Here is an 18,558-nt window from a genome sequence, read left to right on the forward strand (position 1 = left end):
TGACACATACCTAGCTCTTGCTGGGCTCTAACCACCCCAGGCTTCTTTGTGCAGGAGTCTGGTCACTGTCCCATGCTTCCCTCTTCTGCCCCTCAGCCACCTCCTTTGCCCCCTGGGCCATCTGTATGGGCCTGGCCTCTGAGCACACAGGAGGATCCTTGCACAGAGACCAAGGGAATGTCTTGTGCTGTGTTAAACCCAGCAGGGTGACAGCTTCCACACGGAGCCGGCCATGTTCTCTAAGAAGCGCGTGTGTCCTGCGTGTTAGTTGTTCTGAGAGCTGCTGTCCTGGCTCAGACTAGCAGCCCCTTTGCTGTGTCTGTCAGTGACCTTGACCAGAGCTGGGTGTGTGCCTGCACTCAGGTGTTGAGGTCCCCTCCTGGAGGAAGGGAAACGTGAGGCCAGGTAGCGAGAGGGGAGAGATGGAGGGCACGCGGGTTACCCTCCGAGCTCAGGAGGGTGTCCAGGCGGCGGGGTTCAGGGAAGGCTCAGGGGGAGTGGAGCTCGTGCCTGGCCACGAGAGGCCCCCTGGAGCCGGAGGCCCGAGAGCCCAGGGGAGGAAGTGGGCTCAGCTGCACAGCCCAGAGCTGGGCTCCTGGCCCTGGCATGAGGGCTGTCGGGAGAGGAGGCTCTTGTTCCACTCTGGGGGCACCAACACCACCACCATGGTGGTCACAGGTACGAATGGCAGCCACTGCTGCCCCACCTCTGGGTGCATTTCCAAGCAACCCAGTGAGCTGCTGTATCTTATCCCATCTTCTAGATGAGGGACCAAAGTCTTAGGTTAAGTAGCTTGCCCAAGGCCAGGCGCTCGTGCAAAGGGCTTAACTCAGGCAGGCTGTCCCTAGAGCTGGACTCTTTTTTTTTTGAGTTGTAGTTGGACACAATACCTTTATTTTATTTTATTTTTAAAGAAAGAGAGAATTTTTTAATATTTATTTTTTAGTTTTCGGTGGACACAACATCTTTATTTTATTTTTATGTGGTGCTGAGGATCGAACCCAGGGCCTCGCACGTGCTAGGTGAGCGCTCTGCCACTGAGCCCCAGCCCCAGCCCCCTCTTTTTTTTTTTTTTTTAACAGCTTCGAGATGTGATTTGCATGCCATAAAATTCATCTATTTAAAATATGTGATTCAATTGTTTAGGATTTTTTAAATTAATTATTATTTTTTTTAGCCTAAAAAAGGAAGGAAATTCCATTACAATTTATTGGTTGTTTTCTGGCTGTTGAGTTGCAAGAGTTCTCAATAAACTTGGGTCTCAGCCTCTTACTTGATATGTGGTTTGCAACCCCGCTCCGCTCCCCACGTGTTACTTTATGTTTTGTTACTTGTTTCCTTTGCTGAACTACAGCTTTTCCTTTAACATAGTTGCATTGATGTATTTTTGCCTTTGCGTCCTGAGTTTTTAGAGTGCTAAGGAATCGTTGCCAAGACTGGTGGGTTGGCTTCACTGCGACTTTATATGCAGGGGAAACTATCCCTCATCAGTAGGCACAGCCCCGAGTCACGGCCACCAGCACCCAGCTGCCTGCCTCTCCTCACTTCTGCGTGGCCTCTCTCCCCGCAGGTGCGCTGAGATGATCATCAGCATGGACAGCAACCAGATCCACAGCAAGGACCCTCGCTATGGGGCCAGCCCCCTCCACTGGGCCAAGAATGCTGAGGTGAGCAGGGGCCAGGGTAGGACAGAGCCCCGTGTTCATCAGCACCTGCAAACAGGAGGCTCCAGAGGATCTTGAAGATGGCACTTGGGGACTGGTCTCAGTGAGCCCGTGGGAGATAAGCCCAAGGAGAGGTGAAGTCCTGTCTTTGCTCTGCTGCTCACTGGCTGGGGGCAGCGTCCCCTCTGTGCCTTGGTTTCTTTTCCATGAAGCAGGGTCCTCTGGCCTGTCTGCAGGTGTTGGATGGTAGTGCCTGAGAACATTCTGCATGAATTGTAAAGTGCCTCGCAAACAGGAGGTGGTGTGCTGTGGCCACAGTGCTTGCTCAGCTGGCCCTGAGTGCCTGGCTGGGCATCCCAACTGTGTTCCAGCACAAGCTGAGCTGGGATCAGGGCCTCTGGTCTCATCACCAGGAAGTGCCGTTTATAGTCCATGTGTGCCCACGACCCAGCCTGCTCTAGGCCTGCCAGGCCAGGAGGAGGAGGTACCAGCTTCTGGGGACCTCTGTGTACCCGGAGTGTCACGCCAGTCAGGCCCTTTCATGTATGGTTCCTTACTGTCACCACATCCTATGCAGTAGGGACTTGCAGTCCCATCTCCACAGAATAGAATGTGTCTGGTGCCAAAGCCCAGGTTCGTCCCCTTGGCCCCTCTGCTTCAGGACTGCAGGGAGCAAGGATGCGGCTGCCAAGGCCCAGTGAGGGGTGATGCCTTGGCAGGGCCCCAGGGAGGGCAACAGCTCAGGAACAGAGCCCAGAGGAGCCTTGGCAGGGAGGGATGGGGATTCGCTCCAGGAAGGGACCGGAAGCCCTAGAAACAGCACATCTGCTCTTTGTCCCTTGTTCCTGGGGTGCTGATGGTGTAGGAGCCAGGGTCCAGGGCCACCCCTGTAACCGGGACCTGCCTCTGGACTCTTGCGTTGCTAGAGCTTTCCAGAGGCTTCAATTCCCGAGGGCCTCTCGGGGAGGGAGCACAGTGCCCAGTTGCCGTGGACAACGGCTGCTCCCCAAGTTCCCCCCTGACTCTTCCTGGCCTGCGCCCCCAGATGGCCCGGATGCTGCTCAAACGGGGCTGCGACGTGGACAGCACCAGCGCCTCGGGGAACACGGCCCTGCACGTGGCAGTGATGCGCAACCGCTTCGACTGCGTCATGGTGCTGCTCACCTACGGGGCCAACGCAGGCGCCCGCGGCGAGAATGGCAACACCCCGCTGCACCTGGCCATGTCGGTGAGCCTGCCCCGCGCCCCGCTGCCTGGCTGCCCCGGTGGGCCTGCAGGAGACCCCAGAGCGGGGCTCACAGCCCTCGGCCCCCCTTCCCTCGGCTGCTCACAGTCTTTTTCTCCCTCCAAGGCTCAGTTTGGACCCTGCCTCCTCCCTCAGGAAGCCTTCCGTGACCTCCCTCAGCCCCAAATGACGTGTCCTTCCTCTTTCTCCAGGAGCTTGTCCTCCTGTGTCCCAGCACTCACGTGGCATGAGGGAGAATCCCGCCCGGCTGTCAGCAGCTGTGGTCTGGGGCAAGTCTCATCCGTTGTCAGCCTCTGGAAAATGGGGTGTCATTGCCCAGCCAGGAGAGTCGTCACAGTGATTAAATGGCAGGCAGGAGGTGGCTCTGTGCGCAGTGTCTGCAGGATACAGGAAGTACCTGGCAGGGGGCGGCCGCCCTTCAGACTGTCCTGTGGATTCCTCGTCTCCCTGGGGGGACCGCAAGCCCTGGGACAGCAGTAGCCATGGTGGGGGTGGGTGGGGTTTATTCAGATGGAGGAGGGTGGGGGGTAATTCCTGCCCTAAAGCCCGGAGCCTCCTCAGACTCCAGCAGGAATGTTGTTCCTCAGAGAGCGGACAATGGAAGATGCGTTACAGGCACACGTTGGTGTGTGTGCGCGCACGTGCCGTGGGGTCCTTATGAAAGTTCATCTGTCTAGGGAGTCTCAGAACAGGAAAGACCCCTGGGACTCCAAAAGAAGTAGAGTCAGGACAAATTCAAAGATATCCTGTTTTGTACCAAAGGTCAGAACTGTGGCAGAGACATTGTTGCCTAAGAGACTAAAACTATAAATAAGACTGGACATTTTTAGCTCTTGACTGGGCCCTTGGAGTGATCTAGTTAAGCAGTTCTTGAAGGCTGTGGCCTGTTTGGTCCCTTTATACTTTTAAAAAATATTTATGATCCCGGAGACTTTCATTTATATGAATTTCCTCTATCTATATTTGCTACTTCAGAAGTTTAAGACATTTTCAAAATATTAATTCATTTAAAAATGGGTCAGAAGTGTGGGGTAAAGCACTTGCCTAGTGTGCATAAGGCCCTGGGTTAGATTCCCAGTCCCTAGCACCCCAAAAAAGAAAACAGTAATGAACCAAGCACATGCCAAATAACATCAATGACATTTTCATGGAGAACCAACTCTATTTTCCAAAACAAAAAATAGTTGATGAATGTGAAAGGTTGATATCATTATACATTTTGTGAATCTTTTTAATGCTCGCCTTCACAGAAAACACAGGGGTTCTCATGTCTTCTACTATACCTATTCTCTAAACAGTATGCTGTTTAGTTGAAGAGTATGAAGAAAGTCTGGCCTCACAGGTATATAGTTGGAAAAGATGTGAAGTTGTACCTCTTCCGGGTAATTGTAGGTATTGTTCAGTATTACACCCAAATTCAACGAGTAACAGTTTCTGACACAGTTGTAATGGGCAATCTGAAACCATCTCCATGAACTTTTCAGTCTTTTTTTAAATATCCACTGGTATCTCTTGTACTTTGCATGATTTTTTTTTTTTTAACCCATGCAGGATTTTGTGTCATTCTTGGAAAATATTGGTGCACTGAGTTTGTGTAGCTTCCAAATGTTAACCTGTCTCGTTGGACAGTATAGGTTGAGCGTCCCTTGTCTGAAATCCTTAGGCCCAGAAGTGTTTCAGATTTCAATTTTTTTTAAATTTTGGAATATTTGCATAGACTTTACCCTTTGGGTATACCTAATCTGAAAATATGAAATTGTCAGAAATATGAAACTTTGAGGTACAAATTCCAGATCTTAGAGCATTTTGGATTTCATTCTTTCAGATTAGGGGATGCTCAGCCTTGTGTCAAAAACCTACATTTGTGAATCTTGCCACCTGCCTCATCAGAAAAGTCTTTAAATTGGGGAAAGATGTTCAGCCCATCATGATGCATTCAGGTTTTCTGAAATTCTTATTTTTTCTTGGAAGCTTCAATTTTATTATGGAAAAAAAGATGTTGCCAGTTGGTTTTCTTGAAGCAACAGGCTGACTGCATTCATTTTTTGAGGAAAATGAATGTCTCAGGCTGAACGCTCCTGGTTTATCTGTCAGTCATTCTTTCCAATAAAAATCATGTCCATGGGCTGGGGCTATAGCTCAGCTGATAAAAGTGCTTGCTTTGCATGGTTCGATCCCTGGCACCACAAAGAAAAAAAAATTATGTCCATAAAAAAAGGAGCTAGTTGGGCTGGTAACTGAAGCAGCCATGTAATTCTTACTGCTTTATCACGGGCATTCATTTTTTTTTTTTTTTTTTAGTTGTAGGTAGACACAATGCCTTTATTTTTAGTTATATGTGGTGCTGAGGATCGAACCAGGGCCTCACACTTGCTACGTGAGTGCTCTGCTGCTGAGCCACAACCCCAGCCCTCAAGGGCATTCTTCAGTGAAGCTAGTTTATTTATTTTGAAAAACTTCTTTGGTACTTTGAGTGTGTAGTAGTGAAGAAATATGAGCCGGCTATTAGCTTGATACCCTCTCTTGATTAGTGCTGAGCCACCAACAATTTTATCCACTGTTTTTTCACTGTTAGTGCCAAAGGCAGGTGACGTCCTGGTATTTTTTCTGAAAATAGCTTTAACTTTGAAAACCCTGTGAAGGGGTCTCTGCATTCATGGGACCCGCAGGTCTCACTTCGAGGACTGCCGACGTGTTCCTGATGCATACCATCTGTTTGGGGCAGCTTCATCAAGCACCTTTTCAATGTACTTGATCACTTCTTCAAACTTGCTTGTTTTAAAACATTACTTAAATTTATTTGGAAGGCAAAGTTTTTATCACTAGTATAAGTGACAAACCAGTGCCACATAAAAGGAAACCCCAAGAGAAATACATCAACTAGTGATTAAAACCCATATTTTCCTGCACCCATATAAACCCTAATGGAATGGGAATCCTGTAGATACACTGCTTCAATTTGCAGGCAGCCAGGGCATTGGTTTGTCCTTTGCCGCTGGGTCATGCCACCCTCCTCCCAGCCACCAGTTTAATGCAACACTGTGGAGCGAAGCTGCCCCTGGAGGCTGCTGTCAGGAGGCTGTGCTGTTTCCCTGGACTGTGTAGGGAGGACGGCTTTCCCATTCCTCAGTCACCCTCTCCTGTTGCTCCTGAAAGCCACCAGCAGCTGGCTCTTCAGTGTCTCCAGGGCTTCTGGGTTGGGGTCGCAGGTACATTTCTTCCTTGGAGGAGGAGCCTGGGTGAGTTCTTAAGCCTTTCCCTGGGGATACTTTGAAGCCCGTTTGTAAGGAACTGATTTTCAGCGCAGACGTTGGAGTGCCGACACCCCTGGGGTAGGGGTCAGGAGGGCGTGAGGTTCTTCCCATGCTGAGAGGCCCCCGAGTGAGCTGGCAGGAAGGGGTCCTTTTCTCTTTGTTTCCTGAGCTGTTGCATTTCTGCCCCAACAGAAAGACAACGTGGAGATGATCAAGGCCCTCATTGTGTTTGGGGCAGAGGTGGATGTCCCGAATGACTTTGGGGAGACTCCTGCTCTCATAGCCTCCAAGATCAGCAGACGTAAGTGTTCTGACCCATGGGATCAGAATCCGGCTGGGTTTGGGTTCAGGGACTGAGAAGAGGCAAGTTCCAGCCCTAGGCCCTGCTGCTGCCTGCTGAGAGTGGCCCTGAGCGTGTGGGACTCCAGGAACTTCCTTCCCTCAAGACAGTGGCCCTGAGTGTGGGTGCAGGCCCACCCAGGGCTGGCCGAGCAAGGGTCCTCTTCTGTGCACCCTGGCCCATGTCAGGGTTTTCAGGCTGCCAGTGGGGGTGGGGACAGGACAGGTGGCAGCAGAACAGCCGTGGGATTCCTGCATGTGCTGCACTCTAGTGTGCACAAGCACGAGTGTGCACATGCCTGCACGAGCCTGCACCTCCCTGTGGACGCGAGTGTGCATGTGCCGGCCCTGCGCCATGCCCGCTGAGCCCTGCTCCAGAGCTCCCAGAGGCAGGTCCTCCTCACAGGAGCCTGGGGCCCCCTCTGGAGGATGGAGGGTTTTAGGGATCCGTGGGGTTCTGTGGGTGTGTACCTGAGGGGGGTGTGCACAGATGGGGGTGCTGCTTCCCATGGCATCCTTTCCATCACCCCGTCCACTGAGGGCTGGCTGGCTGGTTTGTCCCTTTCAGACTCTGAAAGGAACGTCCACGTGGCATTTTTGAGAGCTGCTGATTGTGGAGGTGGGAGCCCTGCTCCCTTGGAAGTGGGAGGAAAGAAGGGATTCCCCAGAATAATCAGGCAGGGTAACCCTGCCCTCCTCCTGCCTTGTGCCATGGCCAGCCCCAGCGCCTTACCTGGCCCCAGGAGACTGCTTTGGACAAGGCAGACAGAGGGGCACACCCTGTCAGGGTGGCTCCACCCACATCCGGGTCACCTGGTAGATGGGACAGGGGTCCATGTGTGGAAGGAGGGGCCTCTGGTTTGCATGTTGACACTATCTCTATCCTCTGCCAAACCATGACAAGATGCCACCAGGAAGGCGCTCTTGACTCTGCTGAGAACCGTAGGGGCCAACTACCGCATCTCACTCCTCCAAGAGGTCCCCACAGAGCAGGGTTCCACGGCTTCCTCTCACCCCCTCGTCTCCCCGGAAAGAGCCCAGCCCCCGCCGATCAGCCTAAGCAACCTAGGTAGGCCACGCCCTCCCCTCCTCTGCCACAGTGCCCAGGCCCTTGGACCAGAGTCCCGACTGGAAAGAAGCAGGGCCCCAGGGTGGAAGTTGAAGGCAGCAGGGGAGGATGAGGCGAGGTTTAGCTAATGACAGCAGGTGGCAACCCAGGGCCCCAGAGAGCTGGGGTGCCCCTGGCAGAGGTCCCACAGTCCATCGCCCCCGATAGGATGGACGTGATCTTGGGTTGGGTATTGCTCACGGCACCCGTGAAGTGGGCACTCTCAGGGCCTCCCTTGTCCCCGCAGAGAGTGGGGAGAGCTGAGAGAGGCGCACACCCCTGGCCTTCTTGCTTCAACTCTATCATTGTTTGAACCTGTCCAGTGCGAGGCCTGGTCTGCCACCTGCTGGCCCCTTCAGTGACCTACATGCTTTTGAGTGTGGCCAGGCAGCCAGCATTTGCCCCTGTGCACCCTAGGTGTCCTCAAAGATAGCCTTAAACGAGACCAGACCCTGCTCCGGGCTTTCGGTCGCCTAGTCCATTCAGGGACCTAGATTGATGGTGAGCAGAGGATCCGCTGGCCAGGCCTGGGCTCTGGAGGGACACAGCTGCAGCTGCCTCTGTCCCCAACGTGTCGCCCGAGAGCTCCAGTCACCCCCCCTGTATCTTTCCATCTTGCAGGCAGTCAGTCACCCATGCCAGGCTGGACAGTGGGCCTGGGCTGTGGCAGCACATGGGTAATGCCTGGGCCTGGCGAGGCCGTGGAGCCCGCCACGCCCCTCACTGGCCGTAGCTCTGGTTCCGTCTCCTCTTCTCAGCCCAGACAAGCGCCCTCCCTGCCCCGTCCCCGACTGTCTGCTTCCGCCTCCCGCCCAGTCTTCTGCTTCCTTGGCTGCTTCTAGCTCCATGCCTGGGTGCAGCTTGCCTGCCTTGCTGCCAGTGGCCTCCCTGCAGTGGCCTTTAGGGTCACAGTCGCATGGTCCTGCTGGGTGGAGCCACTGGGGGCTGTCCTGCTTGTTAGGAGGGTGAACATGAGGTGGGGGCTTGGGCACAGAGGAAGACTGGATGGGTGGACCTGAGCCTGGAGGCGCCTGGGGACCAGGACACGAGCAGTCCAAAGGCTGCTGGGATGTCTCCATTCATGTAGTTCAGCTCCAAGCAGTGTCCTCCACAGCCCTTTGGCTGAATGACCTTGGGGAGTTATGGAGCCTCCTGGAGCCTCTTTGGGGCCTGCACTGGCTTAGGTTGGGCATGATCCTTATGCCTCAAGGTGGCTGTCAGCAGCATGAGCTGACGCGTGCAGAAACAGGGCACGTTGGGAGTTTGTGCTTTGGGGTTTCAGGAGGAAGACACTGAGGAGAATCTGGGAGCAGCTGGACTGGGTGGGGAGCCTTCCCAGAGCAGTGGGGCACCTCCCTGGCAGGCCTGTGGCCCCTGGCTTAGCTCTGCTCTGGGGCCAGGGCTCAGACGTGGGCGGGAGCACAGTGGGTGGGCACAGCTCCAGATTGGCTCTGGGGATCTGTGGGGCACAGGGTCAGGGACCTGCTGGCCCCAGCGCATCCTGCCCTATGCCTCGCAGAACTGCAGGACCTCATGCACATCTCCAGGGCCCGGAAGCCGGCTTTTATCCTGAGCTCCTTGAGGGACGAGAAGCGGACGTAAGTGCAGTGTGGCGGGGGGACCGTGGTGAAGCTCTCCTGGTGCCCCTGCAGCCCAGGCTCTCCCCTGTGCCCCCGGGAGCCAGCTCTTCTGCTCCTGCAGTCATGGCAGAGGCTGAGTCCTCAGGGCCTACATTGGCTCCTTAGTAACAGTGGTGCGGGATCCTGGGGACAGTATAGTCCTACAGCTGGGTGCCAGGGCCAACACAGTGTGGTCCTGACCTTGCCGTGGTCTGAGGAGCGGGAGGGCCTCAGGGGCCCCTCTGGAGAGATCCCAGCAGCAGCTTCCCTCTGTGTCCACCTACTGCCTCGTCCCCTCCCTCAGCACGGTGGTGGCTTCCTGAGCTGTGTGCCTAGGCCCAGGAGGCAGGCCTGGGTGAGGGTGCAGAGGGACCAGCCCTGCCCCGAGGGACTGGCTCTGGTGCCTAGAGTGAAGGTCTAGGCGCATGACAGGCAGTGGGTTTCCAGCCCACGGGACTCCCCACCTCTGTTAGCACACGTTGGCGGGTTGTTCTCTGGGGGTGACCTTCCCCTCCTCCTAGCGGCCTTCCTCGGGAGGATTGGGAACCTGGCTTTGCAGAAGCAGAGCCTGAGTCCGCGAGAGGGGAAGGGACCTGTTCAAGGTGCAGCATGGAGGCTCACGCCAGGGTCCTTCGGACCTGGGTCCTCTGCTGCTCTTGGGCACAGCCACTGCCCAGCCCACAGGGACAGCACTCCTAACGTCCGATGCAGTCTGGCTTCCAGGCCAGCAGCCAGGTCTTGTGGCTCTGTCACCCCTTGCCTGAGCTGTCAGTGAACCTTGGACATCCCCCGTGTCCACGGCACCCTGGTGTGCGTGCCCTGGATGGCACCTGGCCCGCGGCATCCTGACCTTCCCCGTGTGCCCCGGCAGGGAGGCTCCGTGGCAGGCCTCGTTGGCTTTGTCCCCGCCTGCGCCATGGTGCCCGTGCTTGGGGGCTCGCGCTGACCGTGCGGAAGTCCGCTCCCTCGTGACCACCACTGTCCTCACTGCAGCCACGACCACCTGCTCTGCCTCGACGGAGGGGGCGTGAAAGGCCTGGTCATCATCCAGCTGCTCATCGCCATCGAGAAGGCCTCGGGCGTGGCCACCAAGGACCTCTTTGACTGGGTGGCAGGGACCAGCACGGGGGGCATCCTGGCCCTGGCCATTCTGCACAGTGAGCACAGCCCCCGAGAGAGGGGGCAGGCGGGCAGGGTGGTCCTAATCTGTCCTCACGGGGGCCAGTGCATTGGCAGAGCCTTGCAAAAAAGTGGTGGTGGGCTCTGAGGGAGCCTGCAGGCCGGAGGGCCCCAGGCTGGACGGAGCAAGGCCGGGTGGGGGCTCAGCTCAAGGGTGTGGCTAGTGTAGGAGGCCATGTCCTGCAGCTGCCTCCGCCACCTCCACCCCTGCAAGGCAGCACCCTGGTCCTCACCGCCTGCACGTGTGGCTGGAGTGGGCAGTCAGGAATGAGGAGCCATGGAGTCACAGAAGGCCAGAGCCCTGGAGGGCCCTGGAAATTAAGGTCCCAGGTGTCAGGGTGGCCCAGGGTCACAGGGCTTATCCCTGGTATTGCTCAGGCCAAAGCCGTCCCCCACACGCCCATTATGTCCACTATGTCCCAGGCCTCACGGGCCATGAATCTGTCTCCTCCCACAGAGCCATGCAGAGGTGACAGGGTGCTCGGCATAGTAGACAGGCCACCATACAGGCCCACGTCGGCACTCGAGTGGCGTCTCTGTGGAGCTGTTGAAGCCACGTGAGGCTCAGTCAGCGCCCAGCTGCCGCCAGCTGTGCGTCATCCTCCATGTCCCTGGCTGGCATTCCCTTGCCTGGTGCTGGTCACCACCTCCAGGCCACTTTCCAAATCTAGATCCTGGTGACCCAAGGCCCTGGAGGCAATAGGGGAGGACCCTACCCCAGGGTAGGGGCCATCGAGGCCCGTGAGCCATGCCTCTGCCAGGTACTGGGCATGCAGAGCTGAGTTCCCGTCTTGGGGAACCCAGTCAGATGGAGGTACAGGCATCTGGGCACCTGCTGGGCCAGGTCAGGAGGCCAGGCTGGGGGTGCAGGGTGCTGCAGGAGCAGGGGCTTTGCCTGCCCAGGAGGCTGCCAAGAGCTCCGTCTGGAGGGTGGCCCTTTGGCAGGGTGCAGGGAACTGCGTCACTCAGCAGTCTTGTGGGGTATTGAAGTTTGTTTTGACGAGTCTCACCATAGCCATGAGGTGGCAGCCAGGGAAGCTGAGGACCAGGTCAGGTCACCCAGTGAGCTGGGGCAGGGCAGGTCTGGTGTCTGGCTCCGCCCAGCTCTCTCCCCGTTTCTGGTCTTCTGTGAGAGAAGAGTCATCTCAGGACCAGCCCAGGGCATGAGACCTGACCAGCAGAGTTGGTGGAAGTCCCAGCCTCTCTGGAAAGGGCCACCTTCTTCAGGGACCGTCATCCCACAGCTATGACAGGGGCCGAGACACTATCTAGAGAACCTCCTGCGGGGAGCAGCCCCGCCAGATTGGGCCTTTATACACTTGTACACTTTGAGGGCCTTTCTTTAAAGAAAATACTGCAAAATTATGAACACACTGCTAGGCCTAGAGCCCTGGGGCTGTGGAGGGCGCTTTCTGTCCACGTGGGAGGGAAGATGTCAGGAAGGGTCCCGAAGTTCAGGTGCAGTCCCATGGAAGATGCACTGCCTCCCTCCCCTGCCTCCTGCCACGGCCGCCCTGTGTGCCGGATGCTCTGTGGAGTCCTGGTCCCCCACCGCTCCCCTCCCTGTTCTAGGCAAATCCATGGCCTACATGCGCGGCGTGTACTTCCGCATGAAGGACGAGGTGTTCCGGGGCTCGCGGCCCTACGAGTCCGGGCCCCTGGAAGAGTTCCTGAAGCGGGAGTTTGGGGAGCACACCAAGATGACCGATGTCAAGAAGCCCAAGTAAGCCTTCACCATCACGGTGGGCCTGAGCCAAGGGCCCTGCTCCGCCTGCAGCTCTGACCCTGCGGCCTAGGGAGGAGTCGCCTGGAGGGCCCTTGGCCTGTGGGGCCAAGGGACCCTGCAGGAGGCTGGGCTCTCCAGAGCCCAGGGCAAAGGCGGGGCCTGACCTCTCGCGTGCCTCTGCACCTGGCCAGGGGCCTGGCTGTCTGGAAAGAGCCTGGGCCTCCCTTAAGCTGGACGGAGGCACAGTTCTTGCTGCCCAGGCCAAAGGAGCCCCAGCCTTTACAACATGTGGCTGGACACTTTCTCACACTCAGATAGCGCTTGCTCCCGTGTCCGGCAGCCCGGTGTCAAGTGGACAGCCGTGGTGCTGTCTTTGCTTTAAGGCCCTCAGACTGGAGCTCATAGTGAGGCTGGGGCTTAAAGGACAGTCACGTATCCAGGAAGCATTTATTTGAGAGGCCTAACCCCAAGAGGGTCATTGCAGGACCAAGCCCAGCATCCGGGCCTTCCCTTGGGGCTGGATGGAAAGGATGCCACTCAGGTGGCCTGAGGTGGGACTCGGGCAGGTCTGGACCCCCTTCTTGAGCTTGAGGCCGGGCTAGGGAAGGAGAAGACACACAGCAGGGATTTGCCTCTGGCTTCTCCACGGGCCGGGTCCCACTGTCCTCCAGACTCAGCCCTTTGCACCTGCAGAAGCCTCCCTCAGTTCGCCCAGCCTCAGTGACCATTGGGTTGGGGGGGCTAGTGCCTAAGCAGCAACCACGCCTTCGCCTTTCCTTGCCTGACACTGGTCTGATGTCCCCCACCCACGGCCTGGCCCGGGGCTTTCCCCCTAGCTGCACACCTGGGACCTCTTCCCTGCAGCCTCTGTGTGGAGGGGAAGAGGGAGGGTGCACCTGGGAGGTGAGAGGCTGGGAGACAAGCTGGAAAACAGCAGCCAGGCCATGCAGCCCTGCCGCAGAGGTTCCAGAAGCTCTGCAGTCCACAGTGTACACCCCACCCCACCCTGCAGTAAGGTTGTCACAAGGCTGGGAGTTCTGGAAGGCAGGGACATGGCTCCCTTGATTTTCTTTGTAGCCCAATTCAAGTACAGTGCCTGCCACAGAGCAGGCTGTTAAACAGTGTCCATCAGCTGACTGGAGGAGCAAGAAAAAGGAGGTGGACTGAGGTGACATGGTCAGGGAGGCCTGCCTGGAGGAGGCAGAGTGTGAGCTAGGCCTGGAGGCATAGGGAGAATTTCCTTTCATAATAAAGCTGTTTGCTTCCTCCATGGTCCTTTGTTGCAGGCTTCTCCCACAGAGAGACAGGACACGGGGCTTTCAGCGGGAAGCAGCATTTATTTGTGTGGGCACTGGCCCAGCAGATTTGTATCCAAAGGCTGAGCCCCGAGTGCCAAGCGCTGCAGGTTCAATGTCTTATATGTCCCTGGCTTGTTCCCGTAGTGCTAGTCCCTTCGTCTCCCCCGTACGGTAGCACACTTCTGACTGGGGTTCCGTCAACACAGTTGACCTCCTACACGTAGTTACACCCCTTGTCTTTGTTCTGGGAGAGCCCTGGCCACACCATTTCCAGAAGGATCTTGAGTTCAAAACCAGCCTCAGCAACTTAGTGAGGTGCTAAGCCACTCAGTGAGCCCTGTCTCTAAATAAAATACAAAATAGGGCTGGGATGTGGCTCAGTCGTCCAGGGCCCCTGTGTTCAATCCACGGGACCAAAAAGTCTATGTTTTTTTTCAGCACTTAACTTTTTTTTTCTTTGGCAGAATTCTTCCTGACCTTTCCACAGTATTCCTGGGAATGGAAAACTAGCGTTTCTTTCCTGTACACTATTTTGTTCCCTTGCCTTTATGTTTTCTTCATGGTATAACAGATGTCTGGGCTCCTCTGAACTCCCTTTGTGAGCCTCGTTTGAACGGTTGCAAAACAGTTCCCTCTTCCTCGCCCTTTGCCCTTCCTGCTGGGCTTTCCCTGTCAGTCCCGCTGCTGTGAGCTCCAGTCACAGGAAGCCCTCATCCTGGTTGAGATTGTTCCTTTGGGATGATCTTCCAGGGGGCAAGTCTCAGATCCAAGAGCCGGGATATCCAAGAGCCGGGATCTAGATACATATCAGGTTCCCTTTCTTTTTCTGTTTTTGGCACTGGGGATTGAACCCAGAGGTGCACTACCACTGAGCTACTTCCCAGCCCATCCCAAAATTTTTATTTTGAGGCAGAGTCTTGCTGTCACCCAGGTTGGCCTCAAACTTACTATCCTCCTGCCTCAGCCTCCCAAGTCACTGGGAGGCGTGTCTGTGCCTGGCTTACCTATTAGTTTTCAAGGGGCCGTGCCAGCAGGCTTAAGGGCATCTGTTTCTTGGAAAGGACAGGCATCAGAGGTGACAGTGAGTTCTCCTCCCACTCCCTTCCTGGAGCTGCAGCTTCCAAGTAATCTCCCCCAAAGTCAGATCCCTGCTACCAAGCGCCACCACAGGGCCGTTCAGATTTGCCCTCTGACCCTGCAGAGAGGCCCCAGCCTTCTCCATGCAGTCCTGCGACTTGGCCTCCCGTCCCCTTCCGCAGCCCCACCTGTCCCTGGGGGCTGAGCTGCAATATCTGGAACTGTCCCACTGATGGGCACGTTTTGCTTTAATAATGGACACTGCCACCCATGTGGCACATTCTTAGGACAAACTCACAGAAGCAGGTCACTAGGCCTGAGGATTGACCCCAGGTGGCCTCAGCAAGGTGTGTGGATCTGCCCGCCCGCAGTGTGCAGGGGACCTCTGTGCGGGGAGGGTGGTGGATGGGGGCAGCTGGCAGCATCTGAGTGCCAGCCGGGAGAGCTAGGGGGGACGCCCATCCTGTGTGTTTCTCCCAGGGTGATGCTGACCGGGACGCTGTCTGACCGGCAGCCAGCCGAACTCCACCTCTTCCGGAACTATGAGGCCCCGGAGGCCTCCAGGGAGCCTCGCTTCAGCCCCAGTGCCAACCTGAAGCCCCCGACTCACCCCTCAGGTTAAGGCCGTCTGATGGATCCGCGCGGCCGCAGGGTGTGGGTGGGAGTGACAGGCTTGCCATCGCCCCTGCAGCCCCCCATCGCCCTGGCCTGGCCTGGCTGAGGACGGGCGCGGGGAGCTGGCAGGCCCTGCAGGCTAGCGGAGGCCCCAGGAGGTCCTCGGTGGACTTGCCTTCCCCAGGAGGCCAGGGCCTGGGGTCACGGAGAGCCCGGGTCCCCTCTTTCTGCACCCCCTCCCGCATACACTCGCACGCCCTGAGATCTGGAATGTATAAGCTTCTGCCATCCCTGTGTCACTCGGCCACCCTCCTCCCTGTCCCCAGACCAGTTGGTGTGGCGAGCAGCCCGGAGCAGCGGGGCGGCCCCCACCTACTTCCGGCCCAATGGTCGCTTCCTGGATGGCGGCCTGCTGGCCAACAACCCCACCCTGGACGCCATGACCGAGATCCACGAGTACAACCAGGACCTGATCCGCAAGGTGAGCGCCATCTCAGGCCAGGGGGAGGCCAGGCAATGGCCCACCTCTGCGCTGGCCTGCGTGGCCCTGGAGGGCTGTGTGGTGCCCGCTTGATCCTGGCCTCCTGGGCTCCAGCCTGCAGCACTGTGGTAAGAGGGACCCTGGGGTCCAGGCGGCCCTGCGTGAGGATCCTGCCATCCGATAACTCCGTCTGCCCTCAGTGGCGGCAGCGTGAGTCCTGTGGACCCACGACTTGCCCAGCCCAGGCCGTGGGCCTGCCCTTGAGGAGCACACCCCCGGGTCCCACCCTCTGGGCTCCCAGGTGCTGGTGGAGCGCAGGTGGGGCTGTCAGGCGGCTGTCTCTGCTCCGCATCTGAGAAGAGATGGAGAGGTGCAGAGTCAGCGATAGTGTCGGAGGGACAAGTAGCCGCCCCACCCTGAGGAGCTGGAGCAGGGCAGGAGGCCCCTGTGCCCCGGGGAGGCAGTGTGGGGCAGCGGGGGGCTCGGCTGCCTCTGCCCCTGCTTGGCGCCAGCTGCTGAGCTGGGTGAAGATGGTGCCCACCGGGGATGGTCACACGGTGGCCTGTGAGGCCTTGGAACAGCGCCTGAGTGGCCAGAGGTGCCTGCTGTCGAGGTTGTCTGAAGGGCAGCCTGGGCAAGCAGTGTGGCCCTGGGGTGGGAGCACCTGCCCTCTGGGGCGGACCAGGAAGGGCTTCTGCTGAAGAAGTCAGAGGTGACATGGGGGGACCCAGATGTGCCCAGTCTAAGTCACATACCATTCAGCATGAGGAGCCTGGGCCCAGAGCAGGAGGGTTCACCCCATTGTCACCCGGCAAATTGGCAACAGAGGTGGTTGAGCAAACTTGAGGTGGTCCCCCAGGACCCCAGGTCCCCGCCTCAGCCCTGCATCCCACTGCGTAGCCCAGGAAGGCCTCCCTCCTGCCCGGACTGCGCAGAGGTTCCTTGTTTGTGAAGTGGGGTGGCCGTCCCGCCACAGTCGGGCTGGAGGACTATGGGATAATGGTGTGGACACCTGTAGTCCACAGGGAGGGGGTCCTCCCGCCCTCCCCTGGGGAGCCTAGGTCTGGGGCAGTGCGTGGCCGGCCGAGCGTGCTCGCAGCTGGTGGACGTGGAGGGACCTAGGGTGCTTTCCAGTGGACCACGGTGGTGCCCACACCAGCCCTTCCAGCAGAGGGGCTGTCCCTGAGCCCTGGCCAGACCCTGCCTGCAAGGGCACCCAGGACCCGGGGCTTAGCCCCAGGTGCACGGCGCTCCCAGCCCTGGCCTAGGGCCTCTCGCCGACTCTGCAGTGAGCGTCCCCCCTGACTCCTCTCGTCCTGCTCTTTACAGGGTCAGGCCAACAAGGTGAAGAAACTCTCCATCGTCGTCTCTTTGGGGACTGGGAGGTCCCCACAGGTGCCTGTGACCTGTGTGGATGTCTTCCGCCCCAGCAACCCCTGGGAACTAGCCAAGACTGTTTTTGGGGCCAAGGAGCTGGGCAAGATGGTGGTGGACTGTGTGAGTGTGGGCCTCTCCCCAGGCCCACTTCCCTCGGGGTTTCCAGCGAGGTCAGCCCCTCCACGAGGGCGAGATGACAGGCTTTGTGGGTCCTCTTTGGCCAGCTCTGGGGATCACGCCCACTGTGGGGTTTTCAGATGTCCTTTAGCTGTGGGTCCCTTTTCGCCCAGAACCCCGTGTGGAAGCCCAGAACACACCCGGACAAAAGCCGTGGGGCGGGACAGGGGGCCTGTCCATCAGCTGCTGCCCACGCCGCCGCTCAGTGACCCTGAACAGACTGCTGAGCCACCTGGGAAACCACTGCCCCAGATGGCACAGCCAGGCCAGTCACAGGCCTGGGGAGGGACCTGCCCAGAGTCACTCGCTGATGGGCACTAGAGCCCAGGGATGTCTGGGGGACTCCAGGACTGCCAGGGCCAGGCTCGGGCTCTCACCGAGCTGCTTCTCCCCAGTGCACAGATCCGGATGGGCGGGCTGTGGACCGGGCGCGGGCCTGGTGCGAGATGGTCGGCATTCAGTACTTCAGGTGAGGCCAGGCCGGGCCACCAACCCTGCCCCAGCCGGCGGCCTGGGCTTTCCTACCCCTGGGACCGCCCTCCCAGGCCAGGCACCCCCGGTGACACCTCCTCCTTGTCTGTGCAGATTGAACCCCCAGCTGGGCACGGACATCATGCTGGACGAGGTCAGCGACGCGGTGCTCATCAACGCGCTCTGGGAGACCGAGGTCTACATCTACGAGCACCGGGAGCAGTTCCAGAAGCTCGTCCAGCTGCTGCTCTCGCCCTGAGCCCCTCCCGGCCCCTCTGCAAAGCTGGTGAGGCCACCCACCACGTGGCACGGAGCCAGGGACTGGGGCTCGGAGCCTGCACCTTCCTGCCTGAGGCTGGTTCTGAAGGCCTCTCCCCACCGCCTTCCCCACCATTTGTCACTCCAGACCCAGAAAGCCCAGGGTCCCTCGGCCCGCTTCCCGACTGTGAAGGACACCTGACTTGGCCCATGGCCCCGCGCCCGGTCGATAACACTAAGGGTGCCCAGTGTGCCTCCGGCCGGCCTCCCAGAGGCCTGTGCGACTCTCAGTCCCCAGCAACTGCAGCCCACCGTCCTGCTCGCCCGGGGTCGGGCTGGAGAAATGGGCCCCCCGCTCTGTCAGCAGGGAAGCCCGGGCTCCAGGAGCCGCGTGCCCCATTTGACTTTGCCCCTCAGCACACGCCAGGCACCCCACCCTCTGGCCCCACCCCGAGAGCCCTCCCAGCTTTCAAAGGTTACCCTGTGAGTTCACACCTTCCCTTCGGAAGTGGCTTGAGAGTGGTGAGGGGCTCAGGGGCCCCCAAACTGTGAAATAAATGGCTTGGACTGAAGTTTCCCTGTGTGGTGAGCCTGTGGTGTGCGTGCCCTGTCCCCACCCCGCTCCCTCAGCCTTGACCTGGCCTCTTCCTGTGCCCTGTTTTCTGGGCC

At 58.2% G+C, this 18,558-nt stretch overlaps 1 protein-coding gene across 10 annotated transcripts in view; it reads left to right on the forward strand.

Annotated features, from left to right (window-relative positions):
• Positions 1 to 18,461, forward strand: part of Pla2g6 (phospholipase A2 group VI) — a 47,605-nt gene extending 29,144 nt beyond the window's left edge. For 9 of the 10 annotated variants that reach the window (XM_026411439.2, XM_026411440.2, XM_026411445.2 and 6 more), the window contains 12 exons: positions 1,571 to 1,667; positions 2,710 to 2,892; positions 6,357 to 6,465; positions 7,408 to 7,572; positions 9,131 to 9,209; positions 10,224 to 10,387; positions 11,982 to 12,132; positions 14,991 to 15,127; positions 15,452 to 15,606; positions 16,936 to 17,103; positions 17,556 to 17,629; positions 17,746 to 18,461. In XM_026411439.2, the coding sequence (XP_026267224.1) occupies positions 1,571 to 1,667; positions 2,710 to 2,892; positions 6,357 to 6,465; positions 7,408 to 7,572; positions 9,131 to 9,209; positions 10,224 to 10,387; positions 11,982 to 12,132; positions 14,991 to 15,127; positions 15,452 to 15,606; positions 16,936 to 17,103; positions 17,556 to 17,629; positions 17,746 to 17,890 (1,627 nt within the window). In that variant the 3' untranslated portion in view covers positions 17,891 to 18,461. The remainder of the gene's footprint in view (positions 1 to 1,570; positions 1,668 to 2,709; positions 2,893 to 6,356; positions 6,466 to 7,407; positions 7,573 to 9,130; positions 9,210 to 10,223; positions 10,388 to 11,981; positions 12,133 to 14,990; positions 15,128 to 15,451; positions 15,607 to 16,935; positions 17,104 to 17,555; positions 17,630 to 17,745) is intronic. The other variant, XM_026411442.2, reaches the window with a different exon arrangement.
• Positions 18,462 to 18,558: the final 97 nt, after the last annotated feature.

The sequence above is a fragment of the Urocitellus parryii genome, chromosome 5 (genome assembly GCF_045843805.1).
Source record: "Urocitellus parryii isolate mUroPar1 chromosome 5, mUroPar1.hap1, whole genome shotgun sequence".
NCBI lineage: Eukaryota > Metazoa > Chordata > Mammalia > Rodentia > Sciuridae > Urocitellus > Urocitellus parryii.